General features: G+C 37.7%; 1 protein-coding gene across 1 annotated transcript; it reads right to left on the bottom strand.

Moving 5' to 3' along the window:
• Positions 1 to 4,647: 4,647 nt before the first annotated feature.
• On the bottom strand, positions 4,648 to 7,610 carry LOC131409164 (zinc finger protein 343-like; the record flags this gene model as incomplete). The annotated part of the gene is given in 1 exon segment (XM_058546314.1): positions 4,648 to 7,610. A coding segment is annotated over 1 exon segment (1,332 nt), but the record flags the coding sequence as incomplete, so codon positions are not given.
• Positions 7,611 to 21,827: the final 14,217 nt, after the last annotated feature.

Genomic DNA, 21,827 nt, shown 5'->3' with positions numbered 1-21,827 from the left:
TTTCCAACAAAACAAATAAAGAAAAATGTAAACAAAATAAAATATTAAATTGTACCAAATGAAAGAAGAATTGATGAGTTTAGGATACAAATATTCTCTTTTGTATTTATTCAATGAGTTACCTAGTTTTCATTAAATGCAATGTACCTTCTGAGGTAGATGTACAGAGCTGACATAACCACAAATTGAATCCTGATCTCAGGGAGATTGTGTGAGAAATGGAACAAAATATCAGGCCTAATGGAGGATACGAGGCGTTTACATAGATGGTTTAATGCATAGTAGAGGATATGATGAAACGCCGTATGAAGGATCCAGATACGTTGCTGTGGGAGTTCTGAAGAGAGTAAAATTAGTTATGGCTTAAAGGGCAGAAGTAATCAGAGTAATAATTAAAGGAGAAATAACACACATTACTTGGGAAAACAGAGAAGTCAAAATTTTGTCGATGCCATAGGAAATGTGAGAAAAAGATGGAAGTCAGAAAGCTCAAGAATAATTCAATTCGTAGGTCATTTAGACTGGAAAGTCAACCAAGTATAAGGGAGCAGTGGGAAGAGTTCATAAAGCCAACTAGGGCCGAGATCATGGAAGGCCTTAATTCGTAGAAAAATTAGGAGTCGCAACATTTAGGAAGGTTAGCCTGACAGTTCTGTGGAGGATGATGGGAGACCTAGTGGGAGACCATCACCACTCTCCCCCTGAGACTTACCGAGTATGAGCTAGCCTTTAAAGTTCTGAGCATGCTCAGCCTTATAAACAAGGATCCCTTCTACTCTCTTGTCTTTTTAATTCGTTGTCAGCAAGAAAAACAGGGTCTTTGTAAATCATTGTATTTTAAAATAACATTCAAATTTTACAGAGAAAATGTTAAAAGTCCCTTTGAGTCAGCAGAAAACTGAAGAACGGGCATTGTTTGAATTTTGTGCATCATTGATGTATATCTTCAATCTATTTTATTCTTAAAAGCACAAAGAATTCTCCTGAAAGAGGTTTTTTTCTAATTTTCTATCTCTTTCTCTACTCCTATTATTATTGGGCCCTGACTTTTAAAAGAAATATTTTCTCTTTTCACACACTAGGTAATAACTTGGCCACCAACATATTTGGTGCGTCATTTATATTATGCTCACTCTGTCGATCCAGAGAAGGACACTCAGATAAAGTTTTTCTTCCAGCATGCTACCCCTGAATATACCGACTGTGCTGTAAGTGAGCCTCATTGAATCATTTAGCCTTCGGCAGAACATGTTCAGGCACCAAGTCTGGCTGCAAGAAAGACGTCCAGATGTAATTTTAAAAGCCATATGTAGAAAGCCGTACTAGACAGTGATAACTGAGGCATTTTCGTGTGTGTGCGCGTGTGAGGAAGATCAGCCCTGAGCTGACATCTGCTGCCAATCCTCCTCTTTTTGCCGAGGAAGACTGGCCCTGGGCTAACATCCGTGCCCATCTTCCTCTACTTTATATGGGACACCGCCACAGCATGGCTTGACAAGCTGTGTGACGCTGCGCTCCTGGGATCTGAACCTGCCAACCCCGGGCCGCCGAAGTGGAGTGCGCGCAATTAACCACTATGCCACCAGGCTGGTCCGATAAATGAGGCATTTTTAAAACTAAAGACATATCATAAAACACGCTGGCTTCCTTAATAAGCACATATCATGCCTTTGCACACATTGCTCTGCTAATCTCTTAAATAAATAATTGCTTTAAAAAACATTCTAATGTTGACAGTACTTTTCCTAGAGGTATAATGAAAAATCAAAACCTCAAATTAAATGTAAAAGCGTCCCACAGATATTACTAAGAGCCAAGACAATAATAGATCTGTTTAAATGTAACACTAGGAAATTTATGGCACCATATATATTTGGCAGATACTGCTATCAGGCAGGGTGTAAGCAAAAATCCTGGCAAAATCTCCCAATTAAAATGCTTAATGTTTGCTCAGGGCAAGGCTTATAAAATCCCTGTGAAAGTGCTGTTGGCTGAATGGTGACTGTGCATGGAATGTGCCCTGGTGGGGTTTTCCATTTCCTGCCAGCGCGGTACAGTGTTTTTTCCCAATGGCACTCTGTTAACCTGCAAGGGACTTGATAGATATATTACAGGACAGGAACAATTTGCTAAAATAGACTTTAATGAAAACTGGTAGGTATTTGTTTTTAATTAAAGGCCAATATGTCCTGGACAACAGAAGCCCCAATCTCTTTAGAGAGTACTTGGGAAATAAATATTTTTTAATGTTATCCTTGCTGTTATTTTTATTGCAAGTGGCGCTTGGCTTCCCCTGGAGTGCAGCCTGCTTTGTGGATGTTACTACATTCATCTTCACAGCATGGGGAGTGGGTGTCAACTATGATGATCTTGGTTTTGCAGATGGCAAGACGGAAACTCTGAGAAGTGACATGATCAAGGTCATAAAATGACCCAAAGCTGCAGCTGCCCTGGACCTATTCGATTTCTTGTTGATTTTAATGAGTGGGAACAGTTAAGTAGGGGGCAGCAGAGAGAAAAGAGTATTTTTTAAATGGCGGCTTACCATAATCCTAGTTTATATAGTATCATTTAATCTTAGTAACGGTGCAGATGAGAAAGTTAAGCCTTTAGAGATAGCCAATACTGTCCAAGTTCATAGAGCAAATTGAAAGGCAGAGCCAGAATTTGAACTAAGACAATCCCTATGACTCTTCCCACTGCATTTTGAAGGTTGCTCTTCACTACTCCCACAGTTTATCTGTCTTTATTTGCCAAGGGTACTGCATAGAAACAGCAATTATGACTTAGCCACCCTGGCTTAAGAAGGTGAGGGAAGTAGGAGGTAACTGACTCCATCAATATCCAAATCTATCAATTTATACTCCCTCAGCCCAGAAAGGCAGCTTGCTTTAATCATTCTAAATATTTTCCTGTGGTCTTCCTACTATTGTATCTCACAGCTGGTATCTTGAAGTTGACAGAGGATTTTGTCCCTCAGGCTAGAATTTACAGATGACGAATCCATCCAAATGTTTCTCTGAGGACCAAACGTCTAGAAAGAAATTTCTCTATGCAGATTCCTTCTGGTCTTGTTGGAGGAAACTCCAGAGAGAAAAGTTTGACAAGGAGACATTGTGGACAAACTGACTACCCACTTCTCATGTACACTATTCCAGATTAACACCACCTATGGCACTCTCCTTTCACATTTTGTTTTTTAATTCCAAATGTTAGAATCATAAGTTGTGTATTTGAGCTTGAGCAGAGATTCTGGAGAGATCCAAGATTACACAAATTGAATTATAATACGAAGTTTACAAAAATAAGCCCTTATGCATTTGCTACTTGTTTTGTGCCAAACTTTTCCGAGGAAAGTATTCTGAAAAAGAATCTTGCGTGAAATCATAGGTTTTGTGGTTGGTGCGTGTTTGTGTGAAAGGACAAGTAAAATCCCTTAAGTTTCAAAAAAGTTTATTTGAGACATACAAAAAAATAAAGTCATAGAAGCTCATACTGTCTCCCAAGGGAAAAAATAGATAAATTTTAATAACCCCAAAATGATAAATGTTATTTCTTTTATACTACACAGTGAACTGAAATTGATTCAGATCATTCTCTGATGTCAAAGAAAAGTAGAATGGGAATACAAATCATAGTTGCCCAAAACATCTTGATTGTATTATATCCATTGCAGGATCATTTTCTATACTAGACCTAATCATTCCTTGGAAATTTCATCCATTTGAATCCCAGCACTAAGTGGATCCCATCTGGCCAGTCCATTGTTTTTCCACCTATTTTAATACCGGAATATTGATTAATGAAAATAGGTCAACCATGAAAATTTATGACTTTTAATGGTTATTCCTCCTTTGAAATTGAATTTGCAAAAACTAAGATGTTATATTTACTAAATTAGGAGACATTGTTGGTCTAAATACATTAGAGGGCGGGAGACAGACAGAGACAGAGAAAGCGAGACAGTGAAAGAGAGACAGGAAAGAGAGACAGAAGAGTCTTGCTCAGTCTTGAAGATGATATAAGTTTTTAAAAATTTATTTATGAAAAAGAAAACTACTTAGGCAGATGCCCTAAGAGAAAGCAGATATTCTGTTTAAAATTTGGAAATAAAAACATTTCTAAATAAGAATCACAGAAACATATCAGCTTTGGAAGCAAGAGGCAGAGTTGAGACAAGCAGTGTAATTTTTATTTAGAGTTTAAACTACGAGAAACAAATTTTAAATTTAGTGCCTCTTCATAATATGGTTAACTAGATCAGGGTTTAGTGATTGGTTTTCCCAGTTCTAAAGAATGAGAGGAGGGGCCGGCCCGTGGCTTGGCGGTTAAGTGCGCGCGCTCCGTTACTGGCGGCCCAGGTTAGGATCCCGGGTGCGCACCAACGCACCGCTTCTCCGGCCATGCTGAGGCCGTGGCCCACATACAGCAACTAGAAGGATGTGCAACTATGACATACAACTATCTACTGGGGCTTTGGGGAAAAAAAAGGAGGAGGATTGGCAATAGATGTTAGCTCAGAACTAGTCTTCCTCAGCAAAAAGAGGAGGATTAGCACTAATGTTAGCTCAGGGCTGATCTTCCTCACAAATAAATAAATAAATAAATAAACAAATAAATAAATATATTCAGAACACTGTATATTTTAAAAAAACTTTTGGAGACTAATGTATGGATATTTCACAGAAAGTGCAAGCCTTTTTCCTCTATCTGACAATTAGGATATGAGCTAACATTTCTAATTTCTCCAGGAGTTGAGTTGTTCCGGGCTATGTAGGTCCAATTGTAACCGTGATTATTCCAACCACCAACCAACCCAGCATCCCCGGAGCTGCCTTTTTCCTTCCTTCCTTTCTATCTTTTTTGTCCTTCCTTCCTTCTTTCCTCCCTTCCTTTTTCTCTTTTTTGCTAACGTTTTTATTTTGATATACTATCAAACTTCGAGGAAAGTGGTACGAAAAGTATAAGGCACTCTCGTATATCTTTTAAGTGGATTTGCCAATGCTTGGTTTGTATTTGTTCCATTCTTTCTCTTTTTCTCTTTCTCTCTCTCTCCCTCTCTCCTACCCCCTCTACTGGAAAATATATTTATACTTGACATACGCATTTTGTTTTCTATGAACACTTTGAGACCATTTTTTTCTGAACAATTTGTGAATAAGTTGGAGTCACTGTGTGTCTATACCCCTAAAAATTCACCTGTGTATTTCCAGAGCAAAGACATGACTTCCATGACCACACTACACTGCATTTATCATTGATTTAACATTGATTAAACACTATTCTCTAATCCATAGTCTTTTGTGACTATATTTTTTTCTGTCCAGGATCAAATCCTATATCAAGCACTGTATTAAGTGGTCATGTCTCCATAATTTCCTTTAATCTAGAACAGTTTATCAGCCTTCCTTTGTCTTTCTTGGTCTTACTATTTTTGAAGACTACAGGGGAAGTTTTTGTAGAATATTTTTTCATTTAGGTTTATCTAATGATTTCTCATGATAAGACTTAGGTTACACATTTTTTGGCAGGAATATTAAAAAACAACAAAGACATGCTATCCTTTTCAATGAATCCTATTAGTAGGCCTGTGGCATCAACCTGTCCCAATATTAGTGGCTGACTTTGTGAAGGTGATGCAGGCTAAGCTGCTTCACTGTAAACTTACCATTTTCTCTTCATAACTGTGTTAGTTGGAGTCTTCTGTGAAAGAAGACAGGATTAGACTTGCAAGAGACTCTTGGGAAAATCACATTGAGGAAAAAATGGAAAGGAAGTCAGAGAAGGCAGAGAGAGGCATCAGATTCAGATATGAAGGAAAAGGGGAGGGAAGGATGGTGGGGTAGGAAGACTCAGCTGCAGCAGTCTGAGAAATCTCCCACCAAACCACAGGGAGGGTTCTGGAGCCAAAGCCAGCCTTGGAGGGGTCCAAATCTTACAGGGTCAGATAACTCCTTGCTGATGGGAGCTGTCCTGTGCATCATAGGATGTTTAGCAGCATCCTTGGCCTCCACTCACTAGATGCCAGTAGCAGCCTCCCAGTTGTGACAACAAAAAAATGTCTCCAGACATCAACAAATGTCGTCTGGAGGTAAAACCGCTTCTAGTTGAGAACCACTGCTTTACATACGTAGGTCTTCTCCTGTCCTCTGGTGAGAGTTATCTCAGAAGGCCATCTGTTGCACACATGAGATTTCCCCTAAAGTTGTCTTTTCTTGCATGATAACGTATGATTTATTGCTAAAGCCTTGCCTACACTCCCTGTGCTTAAAGCTTCTCTACAGCAGAAGTGACCTCTGGTGTCTCATAAGGGCCGACTTCTGGCTGAAGCCTCGCCCACACTCCCCACACACAAAGAGCTTCTCCCTTGAGTGGGCCATCTTGTGCCTGACCAGATTTGCCTTCTGGCTAAAGCCTTGCCCACACTCGGTGCACACATAAGCCTTCTCCCCAGAGTGTGTCCTCTGATGACTGATGAGGTGTGACTTCTGTCTGAAGCCTCGTCCACACTCCCTGCGCACAAAATGCTTCTCTCCTGAGTGTGTCCTCTGATGGGCAATGAGAGTCGACTTATGTCTAAAGGCTCTCCCACATTCTTTGCACATGTAAGGCTTCTCTCCTGAGTGTGTCCTCTGGTATGTAATGAGAGCTGACTTAACACTAAAGCTTCGTCCACATTCTGCACACATATAGGGGTTCTCCCTTGAGTGTGTCCTCCGGCGTGTGGTAAGATTTGACTTATCACTAAAGCCTCGTCCACACTCCGGATACACAAAAGGCTTCTCTCCTGAGTGTGTCCTCTTGTGCTTTATGAGGTATGACTTCTGACTAAAGGTCCGGCCACAGTAATTGCACAGATGAGCATTCTCCCCTGAATGAATCCTCTGGTGTTTGCTGAGACTTGATTTATCTCTAAAAAGCCTCCCACAGTCCCTGCATGCATAAGGCTTCCCCCATGAGTGAGTCCTCTGGTGTGTGATAAGGTTTGACTTATCCCTGAAGCCTCGCCCACACTGCCGGCACCCAAAGGGCTTCTCTCCTGAGTGGGTCCTGAGGTGTCTGATGAGGGTTGACTTCTGGCTAAAGCTTCGCCCACACTCCTCACATGTGAAAGGCTTCTCCCCAGAGTGTGCCATCTTGTGTGTGACCAGGTTTGACTTCTGGCTGAAGGCCTGCCCTCACTCTGTGCAGAGGTAAGGCTTCTCCCCTGTGTGTGACCTCGTGTGTGTGATGAGAGCTGAGTTATAGCTAAAGCTTAGGCCACACTCACTGCAAAAATAAGGCTTTCCTCCTGAGTGTGTCTTCTGATGAATGAAGAGGGCCGACTTCCGGTTAAGGCCCAGCCCATAATTTCCACAATTGACTACTTCAAATCCCGAGATTTCTACCCACTTCAATACTTTGTCTTTTTTGAAAGTGTTTGTCTTCTCAGCTGAGCTGAACTTTATTTCCACTACGGTCTTGACTTCCCTTGAGCTTAGTAGCTGTCCTACAGGTGGGCTGCAGAAAGTTCTTGAAGTAATCCTCTGCTTTGTCCTCCCAAACAAGAACTCGGAGCCCCCTTGTCTGACCACACCTTCCACTCTGTCACTCCAGAAGCTTTCAAAAGAGAGTGGTTGCTACTGCTGCTGCTGCTTCTGATATGCTGGGCAGAGACCTGCTATTTGGAGAGTTCCTGCAAACAAGCCTGGGCAGACTGGAAGGTGATGATCACGTAACACATGCTGGCATAATTGCTGACTGCAGAGGTCCAGAGTAGAGGAGGAATAAGGTTGAATTTCTGGCCTTGGATCTGCTGAACAGGGGCTGGGCATATGTTCTTTCTTGTCTCTCCAGGGCTCTTCCCCCTGCTCCAGCAGAATGACAAGTGTCGGTTTGGAAAATGGAATTCCCAAGCAGACCAGGTTGCTGTAGTTTTCCAGCATCACAACCCTGTACAGGGTCCTCTGAGCACGGCCCAACAGCTGCCACTCTTCCTGGGTGAAATCCACAGCCACATCACGGAATGACACAAATGCCCCTTCTCTCCTGGCTCTCAAGAGCCCCAAGGCCATTTTTCTGGTCTCCTGAATGGTCTTCCCGGAGAAAGATGAGGTCTTATCCTTGCCCAGTCTTGGGTCCTGTGCGTAGCTACTGCACAGGAGTAACCTGCAGGGTTGAGTCTATGTCTGCATAGCTACATGTGAGGGCTTGTCACTGACAGGGAGGCTAAAGCTGATGGGGACACAGTTGCAATGTCTGTCCCATGGCAGGTACAACAACCGTAAGGGAGGACAGATTAGAGTCAGCCTGCTACATCAGCTATGTTTCTTTTAGAAGTTAGATAATTTTAACTTTTACATTATAAGGCTATGCTCTATCTCAAATTCATTTTTTGGTATATGACAAAGGTCAGTTCATTTTTTTCCATATGAATATCAAGTTTTTCCAATGTTTCTTAAAGAAACTTCTTTCCCCTTTGAATTTCATTGGCACTTTTCTTAAAACAAATGAATTGCATTGGCACTTTTGTTGAAACCAATGGTTTATATAAATACGAATCTATTTCTGGACTCGATTCTGATCTCTGCTCTGTTCTGCTAGCTTGTGATGGTGTCTGTATTTGAGCTGGAAGGCTTGGCTAAAGTTTCAGATAGGTTTGCTTCACTATTGGCTTCAATCTCACAAAGACTTTGAATCCAATCATTTGGAAAACCCTCGAGACTAGGTGACTTCCCTTTACTTACTAGGGTTTCACTCACTGTTTCTTTCTCAGTTAAACTCGAAGCGGGGGTGTCAGGGGAGAGGCATAATCGCTAGCTGAGTTGGGATTCTTCCAATCTACAGTCCACTCTACCAGCCCTCGCTGTCCTCAGTCCCGGCATGGTGGTCTGAATCCAAACCTGGCAATGACCCACAGATGGGAATGGCAGCTGCTCTCTTCTCTTCTTTGAAGAGTTCTTTTCTCTGTGGAATTCAGTTCGCTGAGCTTTAAATCCACCACTCTTCTCTACCTTCATAGAGAGGTATGATTTTTAATTTATTTTGTCTGTTTTTCTTGCTACCATTGGAACAAAATTCTTTCTGTTCTTTTGTATTCTAACTGGCAGCAGAAGTATTCCTGGTGGGAAAAAAATGAAGGGAAAGTTTAGAATTATTTGTTAAAAAAAAGAACTTGCATTTTGAACCTTTTGTGCTGTCAATTCCTTTTGTTTCTCCTTATCATGACTGTCACAAATTGGCTAGTTTTGTCTTCAACAATTAAAATTTACGCTTAAACCTTTAGAACCATCTAATGTTTAACTTTAGCGACATGATTCTAGAATAAAATGTCAAAGTTTCACCTTACTTTTGTGAATAGGAAAAAGAAAATGGAAGAATGTAGGTCCATATAACAATCAAAAGAACAAGAGTCACCTTAGCAATTTTTTCTCCTCTTATTTTCATTTGGTCATTGAATACGTTATCCAAAAAGGCTTTCTCAATGACTCTTGAGAAAGTCCTTTTCATCAGAAACTGAGGAACACAAAAGGTCAGAAGTTTGTTAGTTATTTCTCAATTAAAAAGGAGAAGGGTGTGTACCATTTAAATAGAAAAAAGAGTGGTGAATACAACATTATGAAGTGCAGAAGTAAGATTTTTTTTAAGTAAGCTAGAGAAAGTATCTCTGTTGGTCTAAGTGGCACAGTGAGACTTAAAATGGTGACTCAAGAAGCTAAGAGCAGTAGCATTTAATTTGGATCTGACACTGGCTGGTGATTCCCAAGTAAGCCACAGTCTCGGATTCTAGCTATAGCATTTGGACAAATTAAACACAGCTTCACTGGATGTACAGATGGTTGAAACAGTTTTTGTTTTTTCAAGGATAACATTCACTGTGGTGCTCCTACAGTCTTCCAAGGCATAAAAATCAAGTGAACAGACAATCTGATGGAAGAGAAGAGCCTCCTTATGAGCTGTCCCTGTTTCTCGCTTGTCTACTCATGGTTACAATCCCCCTTCAGTGTTTCAGCATTCAGACTACACAGGGAGAGTATTTAAGTGACAACACTCTTCACCCAGGTGGGCATGATTAAATAATAATAATAATAAAAGAAAATTTTTTATGTTTCATATAGGGGCCAGCTAGTTGGCATTCCTAGTGCCAAATACAAGAGAAGATCATTCAAGAATCTAAATGCCTACTCCAGAATCCTCTATGAGTAATATGAAAAAATGTATAATCTCATCATTTGAGCTTCATAGAATCAGTATAAATTTGGCTTAATGTAAGATGATCCTCAAAATACCAGTCTTACCCAAGCTACAAATAGAAGGAGGGGAAAAAAGGGAGTTCTGTGCTCCAATAACCTTGAGAATCATTTGGCCAACTCATCTTATACATGTTTTTGTATTAAGAATCTTCTCAGATACTTCAATATGCCTAAATTCACTCTCAAGCTCCAAGACAGAGACATAGGATGTAGTGTTTCTGAAACCTATTTGATTAAGAAATTCTTTTCCCAAGAATATCTTATGGGACTACTGCTCTGAAAAACATGCTTCATAAAAATCTGGCCTAAATTCAGTAAACTTTACATTTTTTTCCCAACGAACTGCAAGATCTGGAGTTCCTTTTATTCAAAAATAAAACAAATATGTCCAAAAGGAAATGCTTTATTGCATTCATATCTCTTTGAAAATTTTGATGGAAATTGAAGTGTTTATTGGATAAGAAGTAACCAGAGGAAGTCAACCTACATGGAGAGAAATGTAGAGTAGAACATTTGTAAGAAACGGGTCTTTGTCTTTGGTTGGTGTTCATGGGAGGTAAATTATTAAATACCTTCTTAACAGCATTTTCTTCTCATGTTTTGTTAAGTGTCAACATGCTTCACACCCTTGTCAGGATGTGTTGTGGTGGTGTTGTGCTGTGTGTCTTATTGGTGTAGATGTGTGCACATGTATGTGTTTGTGCATTGTGAGTGTTTTAGAACCTCCGATGAATCTAAACAGTGAATTCCACAAGGGAAAAAACTAGCTGTTACCACTTTTGTTTTCTAGATCTATAACTGTGCCTATAGTATAAACAAGAGCTTCAAAATAAATAATATCTAAACTGTTTCATCTAGCTCCTTTTCAAATCAGTAACTTTTTCATCCTACAGTTTGCCAGATCATTTTCCTATGACATATAACTCAATAAATATTTATTAAGTACCTAATATGGTCAGGCAATAGGCTAAGTGCTAAGAATTCTACTTTTGCTGCCCGTTTATCAAGGAGCTCAGAAAATTAGAGCACAATTTATTTCCTAATATGGAGGTAGTTTGAGTTTAGTAACTTCAATTAAGAGACCTAAACGACTGTGAAAAATCTCCTATCGCAACAGCACTCAGATTACAGACGGCTCTCTGCTTGATCAAGGGAAATTAAGACATTTATTCACCCTTAATCACCTAGAGAGCAATATATCAGAGGTATAATTACAGAATGGTTAGAGGCTAGTGATTTTCTTTCCAGGTGAACAATAATAAATGAATGTCAATTTCAGCACAAGGCTTAGGGATTAAATATAAAGAGCAACTTACAAATGTCTTAGGTATCAGAGGGCATGTGAGATGTCACACCAGAATTTCAGGTAGGGGACTACGGTGGCAGGTGGTGGGGCTAGGAATAAAGATAAGACCTGGGAGATGACGGGTGGGTGAAGGCAGAAGTCGGTTACAACACATCAAACGGTAAAAGAGTAAAAGCGTAAGAAGGTATAAGTAAAGAGTGAAATTAGGGTTCATATTCTCATAACAGTGCATCAGCAAAGGAATGAAATTTAATGATATTTAAGAATGAGTCTTAGGGATCCTGGACAAAGGTCCTTGCAACACTAGTGCACAGTACCTTCTATGTGAAATCTGCTACTCTAAATTTTCTATAAATATAATATTATATATAATATATATGCACATGTATATATATATACATACATACGTATGTGTGTATATTTGTAATATGAGGTAGATACTATCATTTTGTCCATCTGAGGGATGAGGAATTGAAGACGGTGAGGTTAATTCACTTCCCAGAGTCTAGAGTAATAGACAGAGCCAACAAGGACAAAAAAAAGTTTAACTCTCTGTCAAGACAGATGAAGATAAGCAGAGAATAGTGAGGACAAAGGAGAGCTGGAAATGAAGAGGGCGAAGTTTCCTTGGACTTATCAAGCCACAATAAGCTATTTCAACATGGAAGTGTCTCACAATATATTTTGAAAATGTAGGAAATATATTGGGAAAAGTGTTAAATACTTCAAATATACACACTTAAAACTCTCATGTTGGAAAAAAGGACAGAGCCAAGAATTCAAACAAAGCAATCTGGTTCCAGTGTCTGAGCCCTCATCAATATAATGCACTCTCTCTCTTAACGTAAACTCTCTGCTATGGGTCCAGAGCCCTGCGTAAGAAAAAACTGAGCCCACAGGCAGAGCAGAGAACAAGGGGACAGAGGAAGCCATTTTCTAACAGCTAGCTAAGAAATTACAGCTTGTTTGATTGATTACGAGTTTGTTTGAATTTTGAGTTGATATAGTAATAGCTCTGTATCTGTAGGAATAAATAGTCTAGACACAGTGAGCGTCTTTTAAGGTTTGCTTAAATTTTACTCTGCCAATTATAAAGGAAGGCCAGTAGTCAAGGATGGAATTTGTGGCAAGACTTGGCCGCAGAGGCTTCCATGAAAGCACTCAGCAATTTCCTTCTTGCGATTATCGCCCTTAACACCCTTGGTCAAATCAGAGCAATGGCTGCATATGATCAGCCTTCTCAAATGCTCTCACCTCCTCACCACATGTCAACCATAAATCTATGGGAAAGATTTGGACTAGTTTCATACATTCCTTTTCCACTTACTCATGATTGAAGAAATAGTTGGTCTTTATATTACTATTTTATAAATTGACTGATAAATAAACGATAAAGATATTTAAGAAAATGTATATACCTTACTAAAGCAACAGAGGCAGAACTAAAACACTGAATTCATAGATTATCAATCTGTTACCCAAGTCAGAAAACACACATTTTTGCTAGAACTATGTTATGTGTATTATTCCTGAATTCAATATGACACACAGTACCAACCACATATACTAAATTTGGATACCATTAGCAAAATTTTAGAGGAAAGCATGAGAAAACCAACATGTATTGAGGCCCTATTATTTTCAAGGGTGTAATACGTTTGACTTTAAGTCAAAAGTTTTGAAATCTACATAAAAAAAATTCAGATTGATGAAAATGGAACAAGACTTTTGGTTTTATATTTCTAACTTTTGAAAATTCTAAAGCCAAAAGCTTACCATAAAATGTCAGCTACTTCTCCCTGTAGACTATAGCTTCATTTTATTTGCAGTTTCATCTCTCTAAACTGTCTTCTTACAGAAAACAAACGCAGGATTAGAATGAGCAAAAATCACGTTGATAATTTTGTGGACTGCCAACCTCAGTCTCATTTGGAAAATCATCGAGAAAAATATTTTAAAAACTTTCAAATAGGTTATAGTTAGAGTCTGTGAAAGAATCAACATTTTATAAGTTAGCAAGAATCTTGATGAATATTACCTGATTATTTTATATGTGTTAGAGAAAAACACAATTTACTTACCCTGAATTGAAGCAATGAAGAATAAAATAACAGCTTCAACTCAGCAGAGTGCACTCACATCATGGTTTACAGATGGTAGTAGTGAGGTGTGACTCCTTGCCCCGCTACTAAACTGCTGGGTACACCTCTCTGCACAGCCGTTCTTCACCAGGGACGTGGAGAAAATGCTGTCCAATATAGTACCTATAGTTAACAATATGGTATTGTGTACATAAAAATAGTTTAAGGAATAGATCTCATGTTAAATATTCTTACCACAAACAACAACAACAAAAACAAAAAACTCCAAAAAAAACACAAAAGAACACGAGAAAATTGTTTGGAGGTGATGGATATGTTCAGTACCTTGATTGTGGCAATAGTGTGTCAGGTACATGCATATGTCCGAACATTAAGTTGCATACATTAACTATGTGCAGTGTTTGTATCAATTATACCTCAATAAAGCTTAAAAAAAGGAAGAACAGAAATGGGGAAAATAATATCCCTCCTTCATAGCATTGCTTCTCAGGAGGATAAAGTGAGGAAATGCATATACCACAAAATTCTCAGAAATGTCCTATAAAATACATTACAAGGAAGGATTAGAAGAAAGAGACACGTGCTATTCCTCATAGCTATGTTTGTAGCACTTAACATAGTGGCTGGCATGTAACAGGAATTCAATAAATATGAATAAATTAATAAATGACAATATTAAAAGAAATTGGTGACACAATTTCTGAATAGACATGTTTCAAGATATTTCAAAGCACAGGATAGCCTAGTTATTTCAATTTTATGTCTATTTTATGATTTAAGCTGCCATACATCCCCTGATGTTTAATCAGGTTTGAATACAGCTCACATGTGTTCATGCACACATCTTGAAAATTCTTCTTCTTTTTATTTAGTTCGATAAGACTAGTCAAGTTACAGAAATGAAACTTACCTTAGGTTTCATTATATTCTGGTTCAGTTTAAGGACAATAGTGTTTATATTCTCTCTATTTACTTCCAAACTTCTAGATCAGACAATTAGAAGCAAGACAGCTGTGCATGTTGCCTACAACACTGGGAAGATTCATTTTCCTTACCCATTAACTGTCATATCAAATAAGTAGGCTGAGAGTTTATCCGTGATAAATGCACTCTGTTTAATGCAGTGAGACAGTCTCTTAATTTGAGTACCTAGCGTAGCAGAGGTAAATCTCCTCTGCTTATTTAATTAGCAAGAGCTCAATGCTAATTATTTTGCATTTAAACTTTTAGAGTTTCACAGATGAAAAATATATATAATCTTTTTTCAAAATGACAAAAAAAAACAGTAATAAAATCAGTTTGCATGGTTTTTAAGGGTGTGTAAATACGTTAAACAGCTAATGAATTATTCAAGGCTGTACGTCCTTGGAAGATGTACAGACTTTAATGAGCCTTCCTAATTTGACTTTCACACCATCTTACATTATTTTATTCCAAGTCATTTTTATTGAATAGTGTTTATTAGGAAAAAAATTCATCAATTTACCATATCTTGCAAATGAGGAGAGAGAAAATATTTATTTGTCAGGAATCCTTATTGTAGTTTTTGCTCTAGAATTCCTTCTATTGATAAAAAAATTTTAACTAGTTCATTTTACTGCTCTAAATAAGGTAAGCAAAATATAAGCGGAAATCCTCTCATTTTGGTTATGCATTTGCCCAGAAGCTATGTGTCAAACAATTACACACAGTCCAATTCTAAATACGCGTCAACATTCTAAGCTATTTTAGAATGCCTGGCTTGCAAGCTCCTGGCCCAGACACAGCTCAGTAAGCGAGACTGCTGGGTGTACAAAACGTGGCTTCCTCATAATTTTTCAGAAGGACAGAAAGCGTCATTCCTTTTACTGACAAAGTGGCATTGGGATGCATTTGGATGGTTCTAGCCATTTAATGCTAGGAAGAAATGTGTTGTTGTTGTTTTTTAATTTTGCTTGGAAAAAAATTAAAGACAAGCTCAAAATAACTGTTTGTGTGTGTATAGAGCTCTCATGCGTCAGAGGGTATAGTTGTAATCTCACATCAGAGGATCTAGAAAGCAGTGCGCCCAGGGGTTAACAATGGATGTCTCCAGATGGGAAGAATGTGGAGTGTTTCCTAATAGTAGGAACACTAGCTCACTTTGCATAGCGAGAGGAGTTATTGTGTAAGGGTTAAGTGCATAGGCTCTGGAACATGACTTTGGAAAGGTTGCTTAATTTCCCCAGAAAGATTTTTTTTTAACCCAAGTAATCTTGCATTTTGTAATTTTTAAACCACGGATTGCATAAAAGTGGTAAGAGATTCACTAATAACACTAAGAACAACAATAAAATATTATTATTATTATTTTCAATAAAATTATTCCTTTTTTCCCATCACATCATATTGTCTTTATCACATAATTGGCTTCAAGTCTAACATTCTGTCTAGTACACAGTAGTCACTCAATAAATGTTTCTAAAATCAGGAATTCCTTATCCAGCCTTGGATTTGATGTAGCAAATGGACAGTTTGGGGATTGGCATGCTAATCCCCTCCCATAATATCTTCTTTATGTATCAGGATGCTATTTGAACTCCTTTCCAGAGACACACAAACAACTCCCTACAGCGAGGAACAAGCATATGACTATTTATGCACCAGAACATAAGCTTCTTTTTTTTTTATTTTTTATTTTTCCAAATATTTTATTGAGATACAGTTCCTATTCTCTTGATTGAACTTTCCTTCTTTCTTGGGACATGACTCCTACTTTATTTGTTTATTTTTTCTTTTCTTTTTTTTTTTATTGCTGTAACATTGGTTTATAATATTGTATAAATTTCAAGTGTACATCATTATACTTCTATTTCTTCATAGATTACATCATGTTCTCATGTTCACCACCCAAATACTAATTACAATCCATCACCACACACATGTGCCTAACCATCTCTTTCGCCCTCCTCCTCCCTCCCCACTTCCCCTCTGGTAACCACCAATCCAATCTCTGTCTCTATGTGTTTGTTTGTTGTTGTTTTTATCTTCTATTATGAGTGAGATCATACGGTATTTGACCTTCTCCCTCTGACTTATTTCATGTTGCATGATACCCTCAATGTCCATCCATGTTGTCACAAATGGCTGGATTTCATCGTTTATTATGGCTGAGTAGTACTCCATTGTGTATATATACCACATCTTCTTTATCCATTCGTCCCTTGATGGGCACTTAGGTTGCTTCCAAGTCTTGGCTATGGTGAATAATGCTGCAATGAACACAGGGGTGCATGTATCTTTACACACTAGTGTTTTCATGTTCTTTGGATAGATACCTAGCAGTGGAATAGCTGGATCGTATGGTAGTTCTATCCTTCATTTTTTGAGAAATCGCCATACTGTTTTCCACAGCGGCTGCACCAGTTTGCACTCCCACCAGCAGTGTATGAGAGTTCCCTTCTCTCCAAATCCTCTCCAACACTTGTTGTTTCCTGTCTTGTTAATTACAGCCATTCTGACGGGCATGAGGTGGTATCTCATTGTAGTTTTGATTTGCATTTCCATGATAGTTAATGATTTTGAACATCTTTTCATGTGTCTGTTGGCCATCTGTATATCTTCTTTGGAGAAATGTCTGTTCAGGCCTTTTGCCCATTTTTTAATTGGGTTGGTAGTCTATTTGTTGTTGAGATGTATGCATTCTTTACATGTTTTGGAGATTAACCCCTTATCAGATATATAGTTTGCAAATATCTTCTCTCAGTTGTTAGGTTGTTTTTTCATTTTGTTAATGGTTTCCTTTGTTGTGCAGAAGCTTTTTAGTTTGACGTAGTCCCATTTGTTTATTTTTTCTATTGTTTCTCTTGCCCGGTCAGACATGTTACTTAAAAATATGTTGCTAAGAATGATGTCGAGAAGAGCATACGGCCTATGTTTTCTTCTAGAAGTTCATTGTTTCAGGTCTTACATTCAAGTCTTTAATCCATTTTGAGTTAATTTTTGTCTATGATGTAAGATAATGGTCTACTTTCATTTTTTTGCATGTGGCTGTCCAGTTTTCCCAACACCATTTGTTGAAGAGACTTTCCTTTCTCCATTGTTTGTTCTTGGTTCCTTTGTCGAAGATTAGCTGTCCATAGATGTGTGGGTTTATTTCTGGGCTTTCAATTCTATTCCATTGATCTGTGTGTCTGTTTTTGTGCCAATACCATGCTGTTTTGGTTACTATAGCTTTATAGTATATTTTGAAATCAGGGAATGTGATACCTCCAGTTTTGCTCTTTTTTTTTCAGGATTCCTTTGGCTATTCCGGGTCTTTTGTTGCTCTATATAAATTTTAGGATTCTTTGTTCTATTTCTATGAAAAATGTTGTTGGAACTTTGATAAGGATTGCTTTGAATCTATAGATTGCTTTGGGAAGCACGGACATCTTAACTATCTTAATTCTTCCAATCTAAGAGCATGGAATATCTTTCCATTTCTTTGTGTCTCCTTCAATTTCTTTCAGCAATGTTTTATAGATTTCAGTGTACAGATCTTTCACCTCTTTAGTTAAGTTTATTCCTAGGTATTTTATGCTTTTTGCTGCAATTTTAAATGGGATTGTATTCTTATTTTCTCTTTCTGCTACTTCATTATTAATGTATAGAAATGCAACTAATTTTTGTATGTTGATTTTGTATCCTGCAACTTTGCTGTATTCATTTATTACTTCTAAAAGTTTTTTGGTGGATTTTTAAGGGTTTTCTATATATAAAATCATATCATCTGCAAATAGTGAGAGTTTCACTTCTTCCTTTCCAATTTGGATCCCTTTTATTTCTTTTTCTTGCCTGATTGCTCTGGTTAGGACTTCCAATACTATGTTAAATAGGAGTGGTGAGAGTGGGCATCGTTGTCTGCTTCCTGTTCTTAGAGAGATAGCTTTTAGTTTTTCACCGAGGATGATATTAGCTGTGGGTTTGTCACATATGGTCTTTATTATGTTGAGGTACTTTCCTTCTATCCCCATTTTATTCAGAGTTTTTATCATAAATGGATGCTGTATCTTGACAAATGCTTTCTCTGCATCTATTGAGATGATCATGTGGTTTTTATTTTTCATTTTATTAATGTGGTGTATCATGTTGATTGATTTGCGAATGTTGAACCATCCCTGCATCCCTGGAATGAATCCCACCTGATCATGGTGTATAATCTTTTTAATGTATTGTTGTATGTGATTTGCTAGTATTTTGTTGAGGATTTTTGCATCGATGTTCATCAGTGATACTGGTCTGTAATTTTCTCTCTTTGTGTTGTCCTTGTCAGGGTAATGTTGGCTTTGTTGAATGAGTTAGGGAGCTTCCCCTCCTCTTCAATTTTTTGGAAGAGTTTGAGAAGGATAGGTATTAAGTCTTCTTTGAATGTTTGGTAGAATTCACCAGGGAAGCCGTCTGGTCCTGGACTTTTATTTTGGGGGAGGTTTTAGATTACTGTTTCAATCTCCTTACTGGAGATTAAATTGGCCTGTTCAAATTCTCTATTTCTTCTTGATTCAGTTTTGGAAGGTTGTATGATTCTAAGAATTTATCCATTTCTTCTAGATTGTCGAATTGGTTGGCATATAGCTTTTCATAGTATTCTTTTATAATCTTTTGTATTTCTGAGGTGTCCGTTATAATTTCTCCTCTTTCATTTCTGATTTTATTTATTTGAGCCTTCTCTCTTTTTTTTCTTGGTGAGCCTAGCTAAAGGTTTGTCAATTTTGTTTATCTTTTCAAAGAACCAGCTCTTGGTTTTATTAATTTTTTCTATTTTTTTTTAGCCTCTATTTCATTTATTTCTGCTCCGATTTTTATTATTTCCTTTCTTCTACTGATTTGGGGCTTTGTTTGTTCTTGTGTTTCCAGTCTCTTTAGATGCACTGTTAGACTGTTTATTTGAGATTTTTCTTGTTTGTTGAGATAGGCCTCTATTGCTATAAACTTCCCTCTTAGAACTGCTTTTGCTGTATCCCATAAATTCTGGCATGTCATATTTCCATTTTAACTTTTCTCCAGGTATTTATTGATTTGTTCATTGACCCAATAGTTGTTCAGTAGCATTTTGTTTAATCTCCACATATTTGTGGCTTTTCTAATGTTCTTCCTATAGTTGATTTCTAGTTTCATATCATTGTGGTAAAAAAGATGCTTGGTATTATTTCAATCTTCTTAAATTTATGGAGACTTGTTTTGTGGCCTAATATGTGATCAATCCTGGAGAATGTTACATGTGCATTTGAAAAGAATGTGTATTCTTTGGTTTTGGATGGCACATTCTGTATGGATCTACTAGGTCCATCTGTTCTAGTGTGTGATTTAAGGCCAATATTTCCTTATTCATCTTCTGTTTGGATGATCTATCTGCTGGTGTAAGTGGAGTGTTAAAGTCCCCTACTATTATTGTGTTACTGTCTATTTCTCCTTTTATGTCTGTTAATAATTGCTTTATATATTTAGGTGTTCCTATGTTGAGTGCATAGATATTTACAAGTGTTATATCCTCTTGCTGGATTGTTCCCTTGATCATTATGTAATGCCCTTCCTTGTCTCTTGTTACAGTTTTTGTTTTAAGTCAATTTTCTCTTATATGAGTATTGCTACCCCAGCTTTCTTTTCATTGCCATTTGCATGGAGTATCTTTTTCCATCCGTTCACTTTCAGTTTGTGAGTGTCTTTAGGTCTGAAGTGTGTCTCTTGTATGCAGCATATATATGGGTCTTGTTTTTTTATACAATCAGCCACGCCATGCCTTTTACTTGGAGCATTTAGTCCATTGACATTTAAAGTAGCTACTGATAAGTATGTACTTACTGCTATTTTTTAACTTTTTTTTCTCAGTGTTTTAGTAGCTCTTCTCTGTTCCTATCTTCTTCTCTTACTCTCTTCCCTTGTTGTTTGATGGCTTTCTTTAGTATTATGTTTGGGTTCCTTTCTCTTAGTTTTTTGTGTAATTATAGGTTTCTGGTTTGTGATTACCATGGGGTTTATATACAGTAACCTACATATATAGCAGTCTATATTAAGTTGATGGTCTTTTTAGTTTGAACTTTATCTGAAAGCTCTACTCTTTAACTCCCCTCCTCTTACATTTTATGTTTTTGATATCATTTCTAACCTCTTTTTTGTGCATTTGTATCCATTACTCTCTTATCATGGAAATAGATAATTTTTCCTATTTGTGGTCTTCTCTTTCTCCATTAAATAAGTCCCTTTAGCATTTCTTGTAGTACTTGTTTCTTGGTGAAAAACTCCTTTAATTTTTGCTTGTCTGGTAAACTTTTTCTCTCTCCTTCCATTTTGAATGATAACCTTGCTGGGTAGAGTATTCTTAGCAGTAGGTTTTTTCCTTTTAGCACCTTAAATATATCCTGCCACTCTCTTCTAGCCTGTAAGGTTTCTGCTGAGAAATCAGCTGATAGCCTTATGGGGTTTCCTTTGTATGTAACTTGTATTTCTCTTGCAGCTTTTAGGATTCTCTCTTTATCTTTAATTCTGGGCATTTTAATTATGATGTGTCTTGGTGTGGCCTCTTTGGGTTTATCTTGTGTGGTGCTCTCTGTGCTTCCTGTACCTGGATATCTGTTTCCTTCCTTAGGTTAGGGAAGTTTTCAGCTATTATTTATTCAAATAGATTCTCTGCCCCTTTGCGTCGCTCTTCTCCTTCTGGGACACCTATAACATGGTTGTTAGTGCACTTGATGTTGTCCCAGAGGTCCATTCGCCTGTCCTCACTCTTTTTAATTCTTTTTTCTTTTATCTATTCAGCTTAGGTGATTTCTTCTAGTCTTTCGTCCAGCTTACAGGTCCATTCTTCTGCATCCTCTACTCTGCTTTTGAGTCCCTCTAGTGAATTTTTCATTTCCAGTATTGTATTTTTCATTTTTGATTGGTTCTTTTTTATATCTTCCATTTCTTTGTTGACGTTCTCACTGAGTTCATCCATTCTTCTCCCAAGATCAGTGAGTATCCTTAACACTCTTTGTTTGAACTCTCTGTTGGGTAGGTTGCTCATTTCTGTTTCATTTAGTTCCTTTTCTGGGGTTTTGTCCTTTTCTCTTACTTGGAACGTATTCCTTTGCTTCCACACTTTGCCTCTTTCCCTGTGCTTGTGTCTATGTATTAGGTAGGTCAGCTACATCTCCTGATCTTAGAGAGGTGACCTTATATAAGTAATGCCTTATGAGGCCCAGCAGTGTGCTT

The sequence above is a fragment of the Diceros bicornis genome, chromosome 7 (assembly GCF_020826845.1).
Source record: "Diceros bicornis minor isolate mBicDic1 chromosome 7, mDicBic1.mat.cur, whole genome shotgun sequence".
In the NCBI taxonomy this organism is placed as follows: Eukaryota; Metazoa; Chordata; class Mammalia; order Perissodactyla; family Rhinocerotidae; genus Diceros; species Diceros bicornis.
The sequence above is the reverse complement of the archived record's forward strand: the minus strand, read 5'-3'. Positions and strand labels throughout refer to the sequence as shown.